The sequence below is a fragment of the Rhinoderma darwinii genome, chromosome 1, assembly GCF_050947455.1.
Source record: "Rhinoderma darwinii isolate aRhiDar2 chromosome 1, aRhiDar2.hap1, whole genome shotgun sequence".
NCBI classification, from domain to species: domain Eukaryota; kingdom Metazoa; phylum Chordata; class Amphibia; order Anura; family Rhinodermatidae; genus Rhinoderma; species Rhinoderma darwinii.
In genome coordinates, this window is record NC_134687.1 from 10,022,107 (window position 1) to 10,043,550 (window position 21,444).

General features: G+C 45.0%; 1 protein-coding gene across 1 annotated transcript in view; it reads right to left on the reverse strand.

Moving 5' to 3' along the window:
- EXOC6B (exocyst complex component 6B) overlaps positions 1 to 21,444 on the reverse strand; it is a 319,935-nt gene that overhangs the window by 254,355 nt on the left and 44,136 nt on the right. Inside the window, exons 2-6 of the mRNA XM_075855644.1 lie at positions 20,422 to 20,587; positions 12,586 to 12,633; positions 11,314 to 11,404; positions 9,954 to 9,999; positions 7,278 to 7,482 (exon numbers count right to left, since the gene is read on the reverse strand). Of these exons, the coding sequence (XP_075711759.1) occupies positions 7,278 to 7,482; positions 9,954 to 9,999; positions 11,314 to 11,404; positions 12,586 to 12,633; positions 20,422 to 20,587 (556 nt within the window). The remainder of the gene's footprint in view (positions 1 to 7,277; positions 7,483 to 9,953; positions 10,000 to 11,313; positions 11,405 to 12,585; positions 12,634 to 20,421; positions 20,588 to 21,444) is intronic.

Sequence of the window (21,444 nt, forward strand, 5' to 3'; positions counted from 1 at the left end):
AGAGAAAGGGGGAGGCATGGACCCCCAGAAGTGAGAATTAACCATCACCCTGCTCATTGGCCAGAACAAGGCTGTCTATGAAATCTCTGTATTCCTGGTACCAATCAAGGGGCCACCACCGAAGGAGTCACATCAATATCTACCCTGTATGACGAGAAAAAAGCATCGACCCAAACCATCTGACAGTAAAAATCCACATACAATGTTTAACAACTTTGCAGATACTTGTAATTGATGAGACATTTGTTATACTCCAGTCACATCCAGAGCTGCAGTCAGAAACACAGCACTTTTGCTTGAGCTATGAATGCAAGGTTCTGCCACCTGCAGAAGGGACACCATCTAAGATGAAGAGCTGACCTTACTGACGATGCACCACAGGTTATAACAAAGATGCCGGAGATGTTTATGTTCATACTTTTTTTGGGGGGGGTGGGGGGTAACTTATTTTATCTTGTAAAGCAAATTGGGAGTCTTAAGAGTCACTGGCAGCACAGAAAAAAAACATCCAACTTCAAACTACTTTGTGATCTAAACACATGAGCAGCACAAGTTTCTCGAATTCAGTTCAGACATTCATTGGAAGCAAGCAGAGATCCTGGAAATGATAAGGAATTGAAACACAAAGTATATTAGAAAGTTTTGTAACTTTTTGATTAAACTATATTTACATAAAACCGAGAAAACCCCTTTAAGACGTCGATTGTCCTATGGTTGGCATTAGAGTGTAAGCTCCATTATACAACTAGTGGAAGGACTTCATGGACTCTGTGTGGCCCCGGATTCCCATTGGCCCTCCACTTCTGAGTACTTCTATATTATACCATCGGTCTCCAGTTTTGGAATTTTCCAGCCACACAAGAGTTAAGGTTGTTCGCTCCTCAAATGCAGGTTTAGATAGAAAGTCAAAATTGGAAAGATAATCCTGTCTAAGGCTCCCCGACCGCAGAGACCCCATAACCTCCAACTCACAGACAGGCACCGATCCAGCGAGACACCCCCTCCTTACTGAAGATAAATGATCCTTCTCAATTACCTCAGAAATGAGACACAAGGACTTATATTATACTACAGAGCTGCACTCACTATTCTGCTGATGGAGTCACTGTGTACATACATTACTTATCCTGTACTGATCCTGAGTTACATCCTGTATTATACTCCAGAGCTGCACTCACTATGCTGCTGGTGGAGTCACTGTGTACATACATTACATTACTTATCCTGTACTGATCCTGAGTTACATCCTGTATTATACTCCAGAGCTGCACTCACTATGCTGCTGGTGGAGTCACTGTGTACATACATTACTTATCCTGTACTGATCCTGAGTTACATCCTGTATTATACTCCAGAGCTGCACTCACTATTCTGCTGGTGGAGTCACTGTACATACATTACATTACTTATCCTGTACTGATCCTGAGTTACATCCTGTATTATACTCCAGAGCTGCACTCACTATTCTGCTGGTGGGGTCACTGTGTACATACATTACTTATCCTGTACTGATCCTGAGTTACATCCTGTATTATACTCCTGAGCTGCACTCACTATTCTGCTGGTGGAGTCACTGTGTACATACATTACTTATCCTGTACTGATCCTGAGTTACATCCTGTATTATACTCCAGAGCTGCACTCACTATGCTGCTGGTGGAGTCACTGTGTACATACATTACTTATCCTGTACTGATCCTGAGTTACATCCTGTATTATACTCCAGAGCTGCACTCACTATTCTGCTGGTGGAGTCACTGTGTACATACATTACTTATCCTGTACTGATCCTGAGTTACATCCTGTATTATACTCCAGAGCTGCACTCACTATTCTGCTGGTGGAGTCACTGTGTACATACATTACTTATCCTGTACTGATCCTGAGGTACATCCTGTATTATACTCCAGAGCTGCACTCACTATTCTGCTGGTGCAGTCACTGTGTACATACATGACATTACATATCCTGTACTGATCCTGAGTTACATCCTGTATTATACTCCAGAGCTGCACTCACTATTCTGCTGGTAAAGTCACTGTGTACATACATTACATATCCTGTACTGATCCGGAGTTATATCCTGTATTATACTACAGAGCTGCACTCACTATGCTGCTGGTGGAGTCACTGTGTACATACATTACATTACTTATCCTGTACTGATCCTGAGTTATATCCTGTATTATACTACAGAGCTGCACTCACTATTCTGCTGATGGAGTCACTGTGTACATACATTACTTATCCTGTACTGATCCTGAGTTATATCCTGTATTATACTACAGAGCTGCACTCACTATTCTGCTGGTGGAGTCACTGTGTACATACATTACATTACTTATCCTGTACTTATCCTGAGTTATATACTGTATTATACTCCAGAGCTGCACTCACTATTCTGCTGGTGGAGTCACTGTGTACATACATTACTTATCCTGTACTAATCCTGAGTTATATACTGTATTATACTCCAGAGCTGCACTCACTATTCTGCTGGTGGAGTCACTGTGTACATACATTACATTACTTATCCTGTACTTATCCTGAGTTATATACTGTATTATACTCCAGAGCTGCACTCACTATTCTGCTGGTGGAGTCACTGTATACATACATTACTTATCCTGTATTGATCCTGTATTTGCTTCCAAAATGTATGTACCGTCATGGTCATTAAAGCCTGAATAAAATCAATAAAATATAAATAAAAACCGTCCATCGGGGTGAATATTTTTAGTAGTTAGATCTGTAGACAGATTTTCCGTCATTCTTTTTTCTCATGCAGAATGTGGATGTTTTCTGCATATTTGTAGCTCTGAGTCTATGGGAATCCCACCAGGACACCGTCCGCACTATAAATGACCTTGCCGTGCTCTTCAGTTCAAACAGTGATCAGAGCGCCATGTGGCCGCCATGCCGACCGCGTCCTGTGCGTCTCAAGTCCCTTAATTGACTGATTTGCATGTCAAGCCGATCGTCTTCCGGCAGCTGCAATACAATTGGTTACCCAGATACAGCGCTATATATAGAGGCGGCGTAGTCCCCAGCACTGGAAGAGGGGCAGGGCTCACGTTACTGCCTCGGAGTCAACCTGTAAACAGCGAGCCCGCTCCCATTACAGGGCCATCAGTGTCCTGCACAAATTCAGCTTCACTGTAAGGGACAGAACATAAAAGCCCTATAGGGAGTAGGGCCATATATACAGATCATGCCGCCCTAGGCAGGGAGACTGAGTACGCGCTGGTTTGGTCAAGGGAGGTCATCCATAAATGCAATCACTTGTGTTGTACTCGCACAGAAAGCAATGTTTTTTCCATGTATAGTTCAGGTCATTGCAGCCACGGGGATGAGGAATGTGCGGGGTAATATTTTACGTTATATGGTTTTTATTAAATAAAATATATTTGATGTAAAACATGTTTCTTTTGTTTTGCCGTGACACGTGAATGATGGACGAGGATCCGTTAGGATTTTATTTCTTCCCTCTATGCAATGTTCTGCACAAACCCCTATAGAAACTTCTACGTGATCCCGTCTTCTATAGAGGTTAAAGGGTTATTCCCGTCTCTAACATTTATGGCATAATCCAGTGAAACGGCGATGCAGAAACGGCGTAGCCCAGCGAGCTTGGTTTTTCTGTACTCCCGGCAACCTCGTAATCAGTGGCCAGAACCCAGTGGCAGAAGGTACGACTGGGGGCCAGGGGGCCCCGTTCTAGAGAGAGATGCGGGTCCCAGCTGTGTGAACTGCACCTATCAGACTCTTATGGGATATCCTGGGGATGTCATAAACGTCCGAGATGGGGCTACCCCTCAGAGACCGACAATAATTACAGGGGGTCACTAAGGGGCCAAATTCTGATGCATTCGCGTTTTTATGGCGCGCCGGAATAAGCCCGGCATGGGCGTCCTGTACTGGAAGGAGCGAATGCTCAGCTGTAGGACGACAATCAGGCTCTTGTTCTGCCGGGATCTAAGTTACTTCCGATTGAATCTGTTTAACCCCTTAGATGCCTCAATCAACAGCGACCGCAGCATCTAAGTGGTTTCCAGAGGGAAAGGGTTCGCTCGGTCGTCCATTGGTGGCCAGCAGAAGTGATCGTGGGATGCCATGGCAGCTGGGGGGCCTAACAAAGGACCATAGGCCCCCCATGGCTATATACCTAGTAGGGTCCGCTCAACACATGGAGTAATAGGCAGTAATACTTTGATATACCTCGTGTACCAGAGCGTTATATCAGCGATCAAAAAAAAAATTATATCAAATAAAGTTACATTTAAAAAAAACTGTACACCGTAAAAATAAAATTATTTGTTCGGGGGACTAATAGGTGCAAAGTGGAGGATATGCAATACAGGTCAGCGATGAGAACACCCCCTGTAACCGTAGACGTACCAGACATTACATGGTGGACGGGTGACAGCGGAGTAGGGGCACTGGTTTATTTTGGTTATGGACCACCTCTGCTCAGTGTATACCACTTCTATATGAGATGAGACAGTAATGGATTAAGTCGGATCTTATCCTTGTCATCTGTGTCCCCCCACAATGCACTTGTGGAAGAATGGATGAGAATCCTTGTAGTTCTGCCCCAAAACCGAACAGAAAAAAAATCTTCCCAGGAGAGCGCAGGCGGCAGCAAAGAGACCGCCGACTCCAAATTCATCTCCAGGATTAGAAAAATACGGCTGCTCTCTGCCGAAAACAGCGCCACCCCTGTCAAAAGGTTGTGTGTGGTATTGCAGCTCATCTCTAGTCCCTTCAGTACCAGAAACAACCTGCGGAGAGGTTTGGCGCAGTTTTCAGAAGAAAGCAGCCATGTTTTTCTAATCCTGGACAACCATTTCAACTCCCATGGTTTTTTAAAGTGATGTTAAATAACCGCATATATCGATGTCCCGGGGGGGGGCACATACTTTGATCTGTATTGCCACAAATCTTCGTGATATTACAAGGTGATTTTGCATAGGACTGCAGGTAGACCTATGGCGTTCTAGTAACCGTGTGCAAAAGATCATTTAAAGGGGTATTCACACCTATTTGTGGCATACGCACAGGCGGTCATCTCCAGACCGGGGGTCATCATATGTGACAATGTTCTCCCCACTGTAGAGGCTATTATGCCCACACTGCGGGGTCAGGGGTATGGGATGATCCCGGACATGCCCCCAATGATAGAACCCACTGTGTCACACATCAGATATTATATGTATAAAAGCAGCTGGGACTGGACCAATCAGGGAGAAGCTACAAACCCCGATCTGCCAGAAGATCTCCAGCGTGATGTCTCCTCTGATGGAAGCCGGGGGAGGGGGGGGGGGGTTGACATCTCCCAATCCTCACAGCATCTCGCACTTTCCTCCAGCTGCTGCGCGGAGAAGTGAATTACACCAGACCCGGCTATTGATTCCATATGGCGGCTACAATACAAGACGCTTCTCCTAAGGAGGAAGGCCGACGAGAGAGGCGCAGGACGCGGGGAGAACTATATACCACCCCCCCCCCCCCAGCCGTCTGGCAGCGTTCAGCTTTGTGTATTTCTGGCATCTCGGAGGCCTCGGCCAAGTCGCCCTGAAGCCCTCGGTTCTAATCAGTATCACATAAAGCTTAACACGTGCTGCGAAACCACCGAGCGATGGAGGCCGCCTCGATAAAGTCATACCATCCGCTGCCGCCACTTTCTCTCACCAATTATCCCTCAACTTTGTGTGAACTGTCGGAAACGTCAGTGGCAATGCCAACCGAGGGAAGGGGGTCAAAAGAAAAATGCCCACATGATGTGTAGCCGGGTGGTCACCGGAGAAGGGGGCGGAGCTGTGTCTAATATCACCGATGACATCATACTGTGCCTCCAGCAATAGTCGGGCTGTGTAATCTCTACCACCCTGCGCTGGCACCGTGACACCGATAATATTTGGAGGATTACTCCATTGTCGGCAGCTCCTGCGTCTCATCGCAAACCTCTAATATTCCTAAACCAAAACCTAGAATATTCTACTCAGCCATTATGGAGACCACCCCTATAGGGGACAGACTTAGTGACCGCCACTAACGGCAGCCATGACAGTGCTCATAGGATTTAGTATATATATATATATCTGCTGTTATAGTAACCCCTTAATGTCCTATTTTATCTGAATCACTCTGCATAGAAGCAGCGAACGTCAGAGAAGCGGCAGGCACGTGATAATCCGGCAGAGCAGCGACAGGCACGTGATAATCCGGCAGAGCAGCGGCAGGCACGTGACAATCCGGCGCAGCAGCGGCAGGCACGTGACAATCCGGCGCAGCAGCGGCAGGCACGTGACAATCCGGCGCAGCAGCGGCAGGCACGTGACAATCCGGCACAGCAGCGGCAGGCACGTGACAATCCGGCACAGCAGCGGCAGGCACGTGACAATCCGGCACAGCAGCGGCAGGCACGTGACAATCCGGCACAGCAGCGGCAGGCACGTGACAATCCGGCACAGCAGCGGCAGGCACGTGACAATCCGGCACAGCAGCGGCAGGCACGTGACAATCCGGCACAGCAGCGGCAGGCACGTGACAATCCGGCACAGCAGCGGCAGGCACGTGATAATCCGGCAGAGCAGCGGCAGGCACGTGATAATCCGGCAGAGCAGCGGCAGGCACGTGATAATCCGGCAGAGCAGCGGCAGGCACGTGATAATCCGGCAGAGCAGCGGCAGGCACGTGACAATCCGGCACAGCAGCGGCAGGCATGTGATAATCCGGCAGAGCAGCGGCAGGCACGTGATAATCCGGCAGAGCAGCGGCAGGCACGTGATAATCCGGCAGAGCAGCGGCAGGCATGTGATAATCCGGCAGAGCAGCGGCAGGCATGTGATAATCCGGCAGAGCAGCGGCAGGCATGTGATAATCCGGCAGAGCAGCGGCAGGCACGTGATAATCCGGCAGAGCAGCGGCAGGCACGTGATAATCCGGCAGAGGAGCGGCAGGCATGTGATAATGCGGCAGAGCAGCGGCAGGCATGTGATAATCTGGCAGAGGAGCGGCAGGGTAACTACATTCCCAGCCCCCGAGTAGAGATTACGATGAGATGACATTAACACAATTACATTTCTGCACATAAAATCCTCTAATATTCCTTTGTGTTGTAGAAACGCTGCTCAATTCATTGCGGCCCTCATACAAATAGCAGATGAAGCTAAACCTCTGCTTGCTGTAATGCAGGAACAGATAATGTGGGGAGAAACTGCAGCTACCACCAGCGGACTGACGTGACATGCAGGGAGTTGTAATCCCCGTCTTACCTGCTTCATAGCGAACTCCCCGATCCTCTCCGAGTGCTTGCGGATGCTCTCGAGGAAATCCTTCAGATCGGACATGGAGACGTCTTTGATCTCCTCCCGCAGTTTGGGGATGTTCTCCACCATGGTGAGACAGAAGCGATAGTGACTGACCTGCGGCAGGTACGTGTGCTCCATCTGCTCCAGGGTCTTCAACGCGGGGTAATGTCTAGAGGGAAGGGGACAAGTCCGGTCACCCACAATTACAGGCGGTCACAGCACCTTAAACTCTCAACCTAAGGGGGACCTGGGGGGGGGGTCAGTTATATGTAAATAAAGCTTAAAGAGGCTCTGTCACCAGATTTTGCACCCCTATCTGCTATTGCAGCAGATCGGCGCTGCAATGTAGATTACAGTAACGTTTTTATTTTTAAAAAACGAGCATTTTTGGCCAAGTTATGGCCATTTTTGTATTTATGCAAATGAGGCTTGCAAAAGTACAACTGGGCGTGTTGAAAAGTAAAAGTACAACTGGGCGTGTATTATGTGCGTACATCGGGGCGTGTTTACTACTTTTACTAGCTGGGCGTTGTGTATAGAAGTAACATCCTCTTCTCTTCAGAACGCCCAGCTTCTGGCAGTGCAGCACTGTGACGTCACTCACAGGTCCTGCATCGTGTCGGCACCAGAGGCTACAGATGATTCTGCAGCAGCATCAGCATTTGCAGGTAAGTAGCTACATCGACTTACCTGCAAACGCCGATGCTGCTGCAGAATCATCTGTAGCTTCTGGTGCCGACACGATGCAGGACCTGTGAGTGACGTCACAGATCTGCACTGCCAGAAGCTGGGCGTTGTGAAGAGAAGAGGATGTTACTTCTATACACAACGCCCAGCTAGTAAAAGTAGTAAACACGCCCCGATGTACGCACATAATACACGCCCAGTTGTACTTTTACTTTTCAACACGCCCACTTGGACTTTTGCAAACCTCATTTGCATAAATACGAAAATGGTCATAACTTGGCCAAAAATGCTCGTTTTTTAAAAATAAAAACGTTACTGTAATCTACATTGCAGCGCCGATCTGCTGCAATAGCAGATAGGGGTTGCAAAATCTGGTGACAGAGCCTCTTTAAGGGGATTTCATATAAACATTTATCACCTGTCAGTCAGGAGAAGTGATAATTGTCTGATCGGACCCCCCACCGCAGCAAAGAACGAGCGGGGCTGTCGGAGATAGCCGGGCGCGGAGTCCCATAGACAGTAAATGGAGAGATGCCCGAGCATGCGCAGTACTGCTCCATTCATACAGGACACTCGTTCTCAGGTTCGGTGGGGGTCCCAGCAGTCGGACCCCCACCAGACATTTATTATCTATCCTGTAAATATGTGAGAGACTTATTATGGGAATAGCCCTTTAAAAAAAGATGTATGTAAAAAGTTCTGCAACTTTCTAACATACTTTGTGTTCCAATTCTTTACCATTTTCAAGATCTCTACTTGCTGTCAGTGAAGGGGAAAATTCTTGTTTCTCAAGCTTTATATCTAGTTTAGACAATCCGGTGACAAACAGGCTGGACTCCATTTTACCTGCACTGATACATTGTAGCAAACTATCAAGACAGGAAAGAGAGATGCCTCCTGTACTGGATACAAGTGTAGCAGACTCTCAGCTGTGAGAACTATTAGGAATCGGTCAGTGGTGGCTGCACACCCTTTAACCCTGTAATACCCAACTTCTTCTCTTTCTCCTTTACATATAACTCTGGATGATGTGTCTGGAAGCCGGCCGAGCGCTGACGGAGAGGATCTTGGCACACGGCGCCCCCTTACAGTAGCCTAAAACCATTTGTAATGTAAACATGGCGGCGGCGGGCGGGCGTCCTGACGGGGCACGTGAGGTGTGATCTGATTACAGGTCTTAAACGTCAGCTGCGAAAACCACAATCTCATGCTCGGCTCGGCTGCGCGGACGTCCGTGTTTGATTTGGCAGCGTCTGTGTTTTCTGAAGGATTCAATGGATAAAATGTTTGGAGACAAAAGAAACTGCAAAGAGCCGGAGCCCGAAAATAGAGGCGATAACACCGGCGGCGGAGGGGCCCGGGTCACATGATATTCTAACGAAACTGCCGTCCAATGAGACGCGAGCAACGAAAATCACTGCAGGATAAAAGCGATAAGAATCTGCCGGCCAATAAGGATAAAGAAGTCTCAGACAAGATTTAAGGGGCTTCTTTATAGGACGACAGAAACCCCACCCCCCCCCCCATAAGAGAAGTCATGTGATAGGATCCCCTAAGGACGTCACTCGCCCCCGACTCAATTTGTATAGTATTCAGTACAGACAGAAAAGAGGGGGATGAGGTTTCTGCTGCTGCGAGACGCTACATTCACAATTCTGCTGGTTGCTATTGGAAACAGTCAGCAAGTTTGTTGTCAGACACACCCCAAACAGTTTAGTAGAGAATCTATAATCCGTGTGGGGGGGAGGGGGGGTGACCGTACAGAATACAGTGTGAAGACATTACAGAATGCAAATCAGCAGAGGATGCTCTATAGAGAAACCGAACAAGCAGGGGATGCTGGGAGATCTCGGCTCTTACATCTGCAGAATTGTGAATGCAGCTCTGGAGTACGATACAGGCTGTAAAATGTGACAATACATAGACAATCTATCACCGGTGCATGACCGTTACCTTTTAGCCTTCATTTGCTCCCGTAATTTACTGTACATTTCCAGCACTAAAGAGTAAAAAAATAATTATAAATGAAGATATTAAAACAGGAAGCTGGATTATCAAACGTGCAAATGACATTAAACACTATAATAATCCCGCTCCATACCCCCTGTAATGTCCACATCTGATAATAATCCTGCCCCATACCCCCTGTAATCTCCCCATCTGATAATAATCCTGCCCCATACCCCCTGTAATCTCCACATCTGATAATAATCCCGCTCCATACCCCCTGTAATCTCCCCATCTGATAATAATCCTGCCCCATACCCCCTGTAATGTCCACATCTGATAATAATCCTGCCCCATACCCCCTGTAATCTCCCCATCTGATAATAATCCTGCCCCATACACCCTGTAATCTCCACATCTGATAATAATCCTGCCCCATACACCCTGTAATCTCCACATCTGATAATAATCCCGCTCCATACCCCCTGTAATCTCCACATTTGATAATAATCCTGCCCCATACACCCTGTAATCTCCACATCTAATAATAATCCTGCCCCATACCCCCTGTAATCTCCACATCTGATAATAATCCCGCTCCATACCCCCTGTAATCTCCACATCTGATAATAATCCTGCCCCATACCCCCTGTAATCTCCCCATCTGATAATAATCCTGCCCCATACACCCTGTAATCTCCACATCCACCCTGTATACAGTGGGTATGGGGCGGGATTATTATCAGATGTGGAGATTACAGGGGGTATGGGGCAGGATTATTATCAGATGTGGAGATTACAGGGGGTATGGGGCAGGATTATTATCAGATGTGGAGATTACAGGGGGTATGGGGCAGGATTATGTAATGTCGACATCTGATAATAATCCCGCCCCATACCCCCTGTAATCTCCACATCTGATAATAATCCCGCTCCATACCCCCTGTAATCGCCACATCTGATAATAATCCTGCCCCATACCCCCTGTAATCTCCACATCTGATAATAATCCTGCCCCATACCCCCTGTAATCTCCACATTTGATAATAATCCTGCCCCATACCCCCTGTAATCTCCACATGTGATAATAATCCTGCCCCATACCCACTGTAATGTCCACATTTGATAATAATCCTGCCCCATACCCACTGTAATGTCCACATCTGATAATAATCCTGCCCCATACCCCCTGTAATCTCCACATCTGATAATAATCCCGCTCCATACCCCCTGTAATCTCCACATCTGATAATAATCCCGCTCCATACCCCCTGTAATCTCCACATCTGATAATCCTGCCCCATACCCCTGTAATCTTGGTGCCTGTAGTGGACATATGCGGGTATTTCCATGTCCTGGCCCTTACCTGGAAGGCACAGGCTGAGCTTCTCCACGGTGGCGGCGATGTTCCTTTGCTGAACCCGGCACTGCTGCAGCTCCTTCATGGTGGATAATAACTAGGGACAGAATGTCGCTCGTCGTATTATCTGAGATTAGACTCCATGTAATGTACAATGTACTGGCTGCAAATAATACTATCCTACAGATATACAGCGCAAAAACTGCAGGAGATACAGCGCAAAAACTGCAGGAGATACAGCGCAAAAACTGCAGGAGATACAGCGCAAAAACTGCAGGAGATAAAATCTGATCAGAATGATTCATTGCTCAATCCCCCTGGAGCAGTCAACACCTCTGATACAACCAATCACCACTCAGCTCTTCCTGTCAATCCTGCAGAAACCATTCCTCTGATTCAACTAACCACAAGTTAGCTCTTCCTGTCAATCCCACAGATACCAATCACCACTCCGCTCGTCCTCCCAATCCCTGAGGCCACCAATCACCATTTAGATATTCCTGTCAATTCTTCCGATACCAATAATCCCTCCGCTCTTCCTGTCAATGCCTCTGATACCAATCACCACTCAGCTCTTCCTGTCAACCCCTATAATACCAATAATCCCTCAGGTCTTCCGGTCAATACCTCTAATATCGCCAGTCACCCCTAAACTTTTCCGGTCAATCCCTTACGATACCTATCACCACTCAGCTCTTCCTGTCAATCCTTCTGATACCGCCAATCACCAGTCAGCTCTTCCTGTCAATCCCCTGGTATAACCAATTGCCGCTACGATCTTTCCTATCAATCCCCGGATCCCATCAATCACCTTGGGCCTGTTAAAGGGGACCTGTCTCATTGAATACGCAGGCTGATCTGCGGGCATCTGGTTGTAGAGCAGGAGGAGAGGAGTAGATTGATATATAGGTTTGTGGGAAAAGATTCAGTATAACTTGTAATTTATTAATTTATACCTCTGCTCATTCTGGGTTTAAGAGTCCAGTGGGCGGTCCTACTCAGTGATCGACAGCTATCTATATTCACTCACAAAGGGAAGGCTGTCGATCACAGATTAGGACCGCCCACTGGACTCCTAATAACTCTTTAAACTAGTAAATTACAAGTTATACTGAAATGTTTCCTACAAAAACTATATATCAATCTACACCCCTCCTCCCGCTCTATAACAAGCTGCCCGCAGATCAGACTGCATATTCAACGTGACAGGTCCCCTTTAAGGAGCTCTACAATCCCGGTATAATTTCTTGAATTACATAGATACATATAGAGTATTACCTCTGCCCCGTCCACCTGCAGCCTCCTGTTAGTGTCCATCACCTGGTTCTGAAATGACAAGAGCACAGTATAATAATCTTATAGCCTGTACGCTGCCGTGTTATAATAATCTTATAGCCTGTACGCTGCCGTGTTATAATAATCTTATAGCCTGTACGCTGCCGTGTTATAATAATCTTATAGCCTGTACGCTGCCGTGTTATAATAATGTTATAGCCTGTACGCTGCCGTGTTATAATAATGTTATAGCCTGTACGCTGCCGTGTTATAATAATGTTATAGCCTGTACGCTGCCGTGTTATAATAATCTTATAGCCTGTACGCTGCCGTGTTATAATAATCTTATAGCCTGTACGCTGCAGTGTTATAATAATCTTATAGCCTGTACGCTGCCGTGTTATAATAATCTTATAGCCTGTACGCTGCCGTGTTATAATCTTATAGCCTGTACGCTGCCGTGTTATAATAATCTTATAGCCTGTACGCTGCCGTGTTATAATAATCTTATAGCCTGTACGCTGCCGTGTTATAATAATCTTATAGCCTGTACGCTGCCGTGTTATAATAATCTTATAGCCTGTACGCTGCAGTGTTATAATAATCTTATAGCCTGCACGCTGCCGTGTTATAATAATCTTATAGCCTGTACGCTGCAGTGTTATAATCTTATAGCCTGTACGCTGCCGTGTTATAATAATCTTATAGCCTGTACGCTGCCGTGTTATAATAATCTTATAGCCTGTACGCTGCCGTGATATAATAATCTTATAGCCTGTACGCTGCCGTGTTATAATAATCTTATAGCCTGTACGCTGCAGTGTTATAATCTTATAGCCTGTACGCTGCCGTGATATAATAATCTTATAACCTGTACGCTGCCGTGATATAATAATCTTATAGCCTGTACGCTGCCGTGTTATAATCTTATAGCCTGTACGCTGCCGTGTTATAATAATCTTATAGCCTGTACGCTGCCGTGTTATAATAATCTTATAGCCTGTACGCTGCCGTGATATAATAATCTTATAGCCTGTACGCTGCCGTGATATAATAATCTTATAACCTGTACGCTGCCGTGATATAATAATCTTATAGCCTGTACGCTGCCGTGTTATAATCTTATAGCCTGTACGCTGCCGTGTTATAATAATCTTATAGCCAGTACGCTGCCGTGATATAATAATCTTATAGCCTGTACGCTGCCGTGTTATAATAATCTTATAGCCTGTACGCTGCCGTGTTATAATAATCTTATAGCCTGTACGCTGCCGTGTTATAATCTTATAGCCTGTACGCTGCCGTGATATAATAATCTTATAGCCTGTACGCTGCCGTGTTATAATAATCTTATAGCCTGTACGCTGCCGTGTTATAATAATCTTATAGCCTGTACGCTGCCGTGTTATAATAATCTTATAGCCTGTACGCTGCCGTGTTATAATCTTATAGCCTGTACGCTGCCGTGTTATAATAATCTTATAGCCTGTACGCTGCCGTGATATAATAATCTTATAGCCTGTACGCTGCCGTGTTATAATAATCTTATAGCCTGTACGCTGCCGTGTTATAATAATCTTATAGCCTGTACGCTGCCGTGTTATAATAATCTTATAGCCTGTACGCTGCAGTGTTATAATAATCTTATAGCCTGTACGCTGCCGTGTTATAATCTTATAGCCTGTACGCTGCCGTGTTATAATAATCTTATAGCCTGTACGCTGCCGTGTTATAATAATCTTATAGCCTGTACGCTGCCGTGTTATAATAATCTTATAGCCTGTACGCTGCCGTGTTATAATAATCTTATAGCCTGTACGCTGCAGTGTTATAATAATCTTATAGCCTGCACGCTGCCGTGTTATAATAATCTTATAGCCTGTACGCTGCAGTGTTATAATCTTATAGCCTGTACGCTGCCGTGTTATAATCTTATAGCCTGTACGCTGCCGTGTTATAATCTTATAGCCTGTACGCTGCAGTGTTATAATAATCGTATAGCCTGTACGCTGCCGTGTTATAATAATCTTATAGCCTGTACGCTGCCGTGTTATAATAATCTTATAGCCTGTACGCTGCAGTGTTATAATCTTATAGCCTGTACGCTGCCGTGATATAATAATCTTATAACCTGTACGCTGCCGTGATATAATAATCTTATAGCCTGTACGCTGCCGTGTTATAATCTTATAGCCTGTACGCTGCCGTGATATAATAATCTTATAGCCTGTACGCTGCCGTGTTATAATAATCTTATAGCCTGTACGCTGCCGTGATAATAATCTTATAGCCTGTACGCTGCCGTGATATAATAATCTTATAACCTGTACGCTGCCGTGATATAATAATCTTATAGCCTGTACGCTGCCGTGTTATAATCTTATAGCCTGTACGCTGCCGTGTTATAATAATCTTATAGCCTGTACGCTGCCGTGTTATAATAATCTTATAGCCTGTACGCTGCCGTGATATAATAATCTTATAGCCTGTACGCTGCCGTGTTATAATAATCTTATAGCCTGTACGCTGCAGTGTTATAATCTTATAGCCTGTACGCTGCCGTGATATAATAATCTTATAACCTGTACGCTGCCGTGATATAATAATCTTATAGCCTGTACGCTGCCGTGTTATAATCTTATAGCCTGTACGCTGCCGTGTTATAATAATCTTATAGCCTGTACGCTGCCGTGTTATAATAATCTTATAGCCTGTACGCTGCCGTGTTATAATAATCTTATAGCCTGTACGCTGCCGTGATATAATAATCTTATAGCCTGTACGCTGCCGTGATATAATAATCTTATAACCTGTACGCTGCCGTGATATAATAATCTTATAGCCTGTACGCTGCCGTGTTATAATCTTATAGCCTGTACGCTGCCGTGTTATAATAATCTTATAGCCTGTACGCTGCCGTGTTATAATAATCTTATAGCCAGTACGCTGCCGTGATATAATAATCTTATAGCCTGTACGCTGCCGTGTTATAATAATCTTATAGCCTGTACGCTGCCGTGTTATAATAATCTTATAGCCTGTACGCTGCCGTGTTATAATCTTATAGCCTGTACGCTGCCGTGATATAATAATCTTATAGCCTGTACGCTGCCGTGTTATAATAATCTTATAGCCTGTACGCTGCCGTGTTATAATAATCTTATAGCCTGTACGCTGCCGTGTTATAATAATCTTATAGCCTGTACGCTGCCGTGTTATAATCTTATAGCCTGTACGCTGCCGTGTTATAATAATCTTATAGCCTGTACGCTGCCGTGTTATAATCTTATAGCCTGTACGCTGCCGTGATATAATAATCTTATAGCCTGTACGCTGCCGTGTTATAATAATCTTATAGCCTGTACGCTGCCGTGTTATAATAATCTTATAGCCTGTACGCTGCCGTGTTATAATAATCTTATAGCCTGTACGCTGCCGTGTTATAATAATCTTATAGCCTGTACGCTGCCGTGTTATAATAATCTTATAGCCTGTACGCTGCCGTGTTATAATAATCTTATAGCCTGTACGCTGCCGTGTTATAATAATCTTATAGCCTGTACGCTGCCGTGTTATAATAATCTTATAGCCTGTACGCTGCCGTGATATAATAATCTTATAACCTGTACGCTGCCGTGATATAATAATCTTATAGCCTGTACGCTGCCGTGATATAATAATCTTATAACCTGTACGCTGCCGTGATATAATAATCTTATAGCCTGTACGCTGCCGTGTTATAATCTTATAGCCTGTACGCTGCCGTGTTATAATAATCTTATAGCCTGTACGCTGCCGTGTTATAATAATCTTATAGCCAGTACGCTGCCGTGATATAATAATCTTATAGCCAGTACGCTGCCGTGATATAATAATCTTATAGCCTGTACGCTGCCGTGTTATAATCTTATAGCCTGTACGCTGCCGTGTTATAATAATCTTATAGCCTGTACGCTGCCGTGTTATAATAATCTTATAGCCTGTACGCTGCCGTGTTATAATAATCTTATAGCCTGTACGCTGCCGTGTTATAATAATCTTATAGCCTGTACGCTGCAGTGTTATAATAATCTTATAGCCTGTACGCTGCCGTGTTATAATCTTATAGCCTGTACGCTGCCGTGATATAATAATCTTATAGCCTGTACGCTGCCGTGTTATAATAATCTTATAGCCTGTACGCTGCCGTGTTATAATAATCTTATAGCCTGTACGCTGCCGTGTTATAATAATCTTATAGCCTGTACGCTGCCGTGTTATAATCTTATAGCCTGTACGCTGCCGTGTTATAATAATCTTATAGCCTGTACGCTGCCGTGATATAATAATCTTATAGCCTGTACGCTGCCGTGTTATAATAATCTTATAGCCTGTACGCTGCCGTGTTATAATAATCTTATAGCCTGTACGCTGCCGTGTTATAATAATCTTATAGCCTGTACGCTGCCGTGTTATAATAATCTTATAGCCTGTACGCTGCCGTGTTATAATAATCTTATAGCCTGTACGCTGCCGTGTTAGAATAATCTTATAGCCTGTACGCTGCCGTGTTATAATAATCTTATAGCCTGTACGCTGCCGTGTTATAATAATCTTATAGCCTGTACGCTGCCGTGTTATAATAATCTTATAGCCTGTACGCTGCCGTGTTATAATAATCTTATAGCCAGTACGCTGCCGTGATATAATAATCTTATAGCCTGTACGCTGCCGTGTTATAATAATCTTATAGCCTGTACGCTGCCGTGTTATAATAATCTTATAGCCTGTACGCTGCCGTGTTATAATAATCTTATAGCCTGTACGCTGCCGTGTTATAATAATCTTATAGCCTGTACGCTGCAGTGTTATAATAATCTTATAGCCTGTACGCTGCCGTGTTATAATCTTATAGCCTGTACGCTGCCGTGATATAATAATCTTATAGCCTGTACGCTGCCGTGTTATAATAATCTTATAGCCTGTACGCTGCCGTGTTATAATAATCTTATAGCCTGTACGCTGCCGTGTTATAATAATCTTATAGCCTGTACGCTGCCGTGTTATAATCTTATAGCCTGTACGCTGCCGTGTTATAATAATCTTATAGCCTGTACGCTGCCGTGATATAATAATCTTATAGCCTGTATGCTGCCGTGTTATAATAATCTTATAGCCTGTACGCTGCCGTGATATAATAATCTTATAGCCTGTACGCTGCCGTGTTATAATAATCTTATAGCCTGTACGCTGCCGTGTTATAATAATCTTATAGCCTGTACGCTGCCGTGTTATAATAATCTTATAGCCTGTACGCTGCCGTGATATAATAATCTTATAGCCTGTATGCTGCCGTGTTATAATAATCTTATAGCCTGTACGCTGCCGTGATATAATAATCTTATAGCCTGTACGCTGCCGTGTTATAATAATCTTATAGCCAGTACGCTGCCGTGTTATAATAATCTTATAGCCTGTACGCTGCCGTGTTATAATAATCTTATAGCCTGTACGCTGCCGTGTTATAATAATCTTATAGCCTGTACGCTGCCGTGTTATAATCTTATAGCCTGTACGCTGCCGTGTTATAATAATCTTATAGCCTGTACGCTGCCGTGATATAATAATCTTATAGCCTGTATGCTGCCGTGTTATAATAATCTTATAGCCTGTACGCTGCCGTGTTATAATAATCTTATAGCCTGTACGCTGCCGTGTTATAATAATCTTATAGCCTGTACGCTGCCGTGTTATAATAATCTTATAGCCTGTACGCTGCCGTGTTATAATAATCTTATAGCCTGTACGCTGCCGTGTTATAATAATCTTATAGCCTGTACGCTGCCGTGTTATAATAATCTTATAGCCTGTACGCTGCCGTGTTATAATAATCTTATAGCCTGTACGCTGCCGTGTTATAATAATCTTATAGCCTGTACGCTGCCGTGTTCTAATAATCTGCAATGAGATGTAGAATTGTAATATCACACACATCACATATCGGCTGTCCCGAGAGCACGGACATCTGGTGGGACGACCACCAACTAAACCAGGCAGCAGATGCCAAGTAAGAGACTCGCTGACATCATTAGACCATCACCGTGGATGATGGGAGTCACTAGTTCCTCCACAACAAAGGACAACACATTTCTGCACCTTTCTAATCTATGTTGTTTCAGGACACCATTTTTAAGATCTCTGCTTGCTGCGAGTGAAAAATCAGATTTACATCAAAAGGCTAAAAAAAAAAAAAACAGTACAAGGGTAAGTTCACACACAGCGTAAGACACTGCGGATTTTCTGCAACGGATTTCAATGCGGAAAAACTGCAGTGTAATACAGCAGCGGCGGCGTGGGAGAATAATAAACGGATCTCATTCACACGCTACAGGAAAAAACCCGCCCAGAATCCGTTCTTCAATTGACTTGCGGTTTTTCAATCTGCGTCCGTTTATGCTTCGAACTCGCTGCTCTTCTGTTGTGGATTTTCCCCACTGAATTCAATGTGGAGGTAAAACCCACAACAAATTATTTTGGCAGAAAATCTGCAATTCTTCGCAAAAATCACGGATCAGAAAAAAAACAAAAAACTTTTTTAGGTTAAAATTTCATTTAAAAAAAAGCCAATTCTTACCCCCGGGCGTTGTCATAGTCACTGGATCTTCTGTTTTCCGCAGCGGAGATTCCGTCCGAAAAACCGCAGCACAATTTGGTGCGGTTTTTCGGCTGGAATTCCCTGCGGGTTCCAGGACGCCCGCGCAGCTCATCCGCCCTGTGTGAACACGTCCCAAATCTGATACTTTGCACCGCTGAGGGTTGTATCCAGTCTAGACAATCTCCTACTGACACCAGACTGATACATTGTAGCAAACGACATCAATCCTCTAATAACTGGATAAAGCAATAGAAAAAAAGCCCTTAACCCTTTAAGGAGCAGACGGTCTTTTTTATGCATCGCCATATTGTGACCCCCGTAACTTTTTTATACGTCTGTGTATAGAGCTGTGTAAGGCGTCTTTTTGTACGGGGAAAATATGTTGTTCTTATTGAAACCATTTAAGGGGAATGATTTTTTAAATTTTTTTTATTACTATATTTTTTGCCCTCCTAGGGGGCTTGAACCTGCGTTCATTACATCGCTTATGCCATATTTGCCAATATTGCAGTCTATGGCCAAATTAGTGCATCACTTGAGACCTGCTGCAGGCCCCAGGCAGGTCTCTAGAGCAATCTTCCTATAGCAGGGATGGGATCCTTCACAAGGCTCCCAGCAGCTATAGGAATACACCCGCTCCAGTGATCTCGCCACGCGGGAACTGGTGACCGGCCCCGAAGCAAAGGGGGCACTAAAAAACCCTCAGATGCCGGCAGTTACATCTGCCATTGGCATCTGATCGCAAGAATTGCCACCGGGTCCCTGTTGTGCAACACCGTAGAGATTCGGCGGCTATGGCGCACGTTCTGCTTCTCAGCGGGCGCCATATTACAATACCCTTTTCCGACGTAAATCGCCGGTGGATCGACGGGAAAGGGTTAAAAATACCTATTACATCCTCAGAAACACCCCCCCCCCCCCCCCAAAAAAAGGATTAGCTTTTCATTTCAATTCAGGCCACTAGAGGCAGCAAAATTAGCGATTAACAAAAATGTACATATTATTTACCGCTGAGAAAACGGTTCCCAGTGGTAATTATAAACGCGGGCGCTGTAGGCGTAGGCGGTTCTTGATAAAATCTACGTTTCGGAATATTGGGGACATAATATTACAGTGCGCCAATTAATCGTCGATCGTTTGTATGGTCCAGGGACAGGCGTCGCGGCGCTCGTGGATGAGGTGAGCGCGGTCGCCGGCGGTCTTACCTTCAGTTTCTCAGCTTCTCCTCGCACTTTCAGCAGCTCAGTGATGGAGTCCACAAACCCCTGATAGTGGAAGTTACACATCTTCTCAATCTCCCGGTCGTGGTTACGGATCCGCACCTCCAGTTTCTCCATAAAGTGACTGTGCTCCGCTCCATCGTACACAGACCTACAATGGAGGACATGACAGGAGTCACTACTGAGCACCGGAGACTAAAAAAACTTATAGCAGAAGCTTTGATTGTACTGGTTCTAGATATTTCATGAGCTTTTTATCTATTCACATCCAGAGCAGCTTTCAAAATTCTGCTAGTTGACCTTGGCTCCACCCCCCTGTCAGTCATGTGACCCAACAGCTTCACTCTCTCGTAATCAGAAAGCAGTAGAATATTGAATGCAGCTTCGGATGTGACTGGAGACGGCAGGTAGTGCCACACACTAGGAAAGTATTCATATGTATTTGTAATTTATATCAGACATAAAACACATTTAAACCACAACATTTCTGTAATGGAGACCAAGACTAGACAATAATACAGGGGCAACAGTGCAGCAACCACAGGCGGGAAACAAGGGGGTCATGTAGTGCCCACCCACACAACCAGTGTGATGTAATGCTGGACTATGGGTAGGAGGAGATGCCATCTTTCTACATATAGACATGAAGCCCTAATGCTGCCATCATCTCTTACTCGGATACAGATAAATGCAGGTCCATCCAGATGAGGGGGGGGGGGGGGTGATCATTCTAGGAAGCCAGTGCCCAAAACAAAGTCTGTCCAGCTATAAGACCCCCCTAGTAGCTCCAATGCAGTGTATGTCCCGCTATAAGACCCCCTAGTAGCCCCAATGCAGAGGCCGTCCAACTATAAGACCCCCTAGTAGCCCCAATGCAGTGTATGTCCCGCTATAAGACCCCCTAATAGCCCCAATGCAGACTGTCCAACTATAAGACCCCCTAGTAGCCTCAATGCAGTCTGTCCAGCTATAAGACCCCCTAGTAGCCTCAATGCAGTCTGTCCAGCT